The 1,613-nt window shown below is 24.6% G+C and overlaps 1 protein-coding gene across 1 annotated transcript; it reads left to right on the top strand.

Annotated features, from left to right (window-relative positions):
- PRSY57_0801100 (hypothetical protein) lies at nucleotides 1-1,613 on the top strand (the record flags this gene model as incomplete). Its single annotated transcript, XM_012906956.2, has 1 exon — nucleotides 1-1,613. A coding segment is annotated over one exon (1,613 nt), but the record flags the coding sequence as incomplete, so codon positions are not given.

Below are 1,613 nucleotides of genomic sequence, written 5' to 3'. Positions count from 1 at the left end.
GAATTACGATTTATTCGTTAACATCCGGTAAGCTGAACCCCGAGAATAGTAACAATTCGTTTGGTAGAAAAAATAAGAATATTGAAAAGGATGTTGAAAAAAATTCTGTTGAGATATTACATGATTTGGAATTTCCTGGAAAAAGTGATGAGATAAAAATAAGTGATGACGGTAGATATTTTTGTATAAGTGGAATGTATCCCCCCCAAGTAGGTTTATATGATACTAAAGAATTGTCTATAAAACATCGACGTCATTTTGATGAGGAGGTTCGAACGTTTGAATTTTTGAGTAGTAATTATGAGAAGATTGTTTTTTTATGTAAAAATAGATATATAGAATTTCATAATGCAGCTGGGAAATATCATAAGATGCGTATTCCAAAGGAAGGGCGTAATATAATGTATAATAAAGAAACTTGTAATTTATATATATGTGGTTCATTTGATAGTATATATAATTTAAATTTACAAAATGGTTGTTATGAGAATAGTTTAAAAACAAAAAATGAAGAAAATAATTTTGTTTGTAAGAATCCACAACTTCCTATTTTTTGTACAGGAGGAACAGAGGGGATTTTAGAAATATGGGACGAAAGAATAAAAAAAAGTATTAATTTTTTAAATATGGGAAATGAATATGATGAATTAACATCTTGTTCTTTTTCGGATAATGGATTGAAAATAGCGATAGGTTCTGAAAAAGGTATAGTAAAATTATATGATATAAGACATAATAAGCCCTTATTTATTAAAGATCATTGTAATGATTTAGCGATTAACAAAATAGAATTTTTAAAAATTAATAATAATAAATATATTTATAATAAGATGGATGATAATATATTTAATAATAATGACAATACATCATGTAATGAATTTCTTGCTTCTTGTGATTCTAATTGTATAAAAGTATATTCAGAAAAGAAGAATAATTTATTATCATTACAAGTTATCAATTTTAATGATGAGAAAAAAAATAATAGTAGTAATAAAAAAATGAAATTATTAAATAATGAATTTATAAATATAAATTCATTTACATTTTATAAGAATTCGGGATTATGTTTTATACCTTGTGATAATAAAAAAGTATTTATATATTTTATACCTATTATTGGTATAGCCCCTGAGTGGTGTAATTTCTTAGATAGTATAACTGAAGAGTTAGAAGAAAAAGAAAGATATAAGAAAGATGATGAAATTGATCATTTTTCAAATGAACTTTTTGACGATTATTTATTTATAACAAGCCAACAAGTTGATCAACTTAATATTAATCATCTTAAAGGTACCAAAAATTTAATTCCATATTTACATGGATATTATATACCTAGTAAGGTATATGCAGATATCAAGAGTGTTATACATGAAACGGATTTTGAAACATATAAAAAGAATCTAATACAGAAAAAATTAGAACAAAAACAACAAATGAGAATACCACAAAAAAGTACTTTAGTTAATAAGGAATATGTCCATAAATTACTTAACAAAGTACAAAAGAAAATTGATAAGAAACAAAAAGTTCTAGTCGATGCACAAGAATTATTGGAAGATAAAAGGTTTAGTAAATTATTTTATGACCCAGAATATATGGTCGAAACGGTGCAC

Source organism: Plasmodium reichenowi, chromosome 8 (assembly GCF_001601855.1).
Source record: "Plasmodium reichenowi strain SY57 chromosome 8, whole genome shotgun sequence".
NCBI lineage: Eukaryota > Apicomplexa > Aconoidasida > Haemosporida > Plasmodiidae > Plasmodium > Plasmodium reichenowi.
Note: the sequence above shows the minus strand (reverse complement) of the source record. Positions and strands in the feature narration are given on the sequence as shown.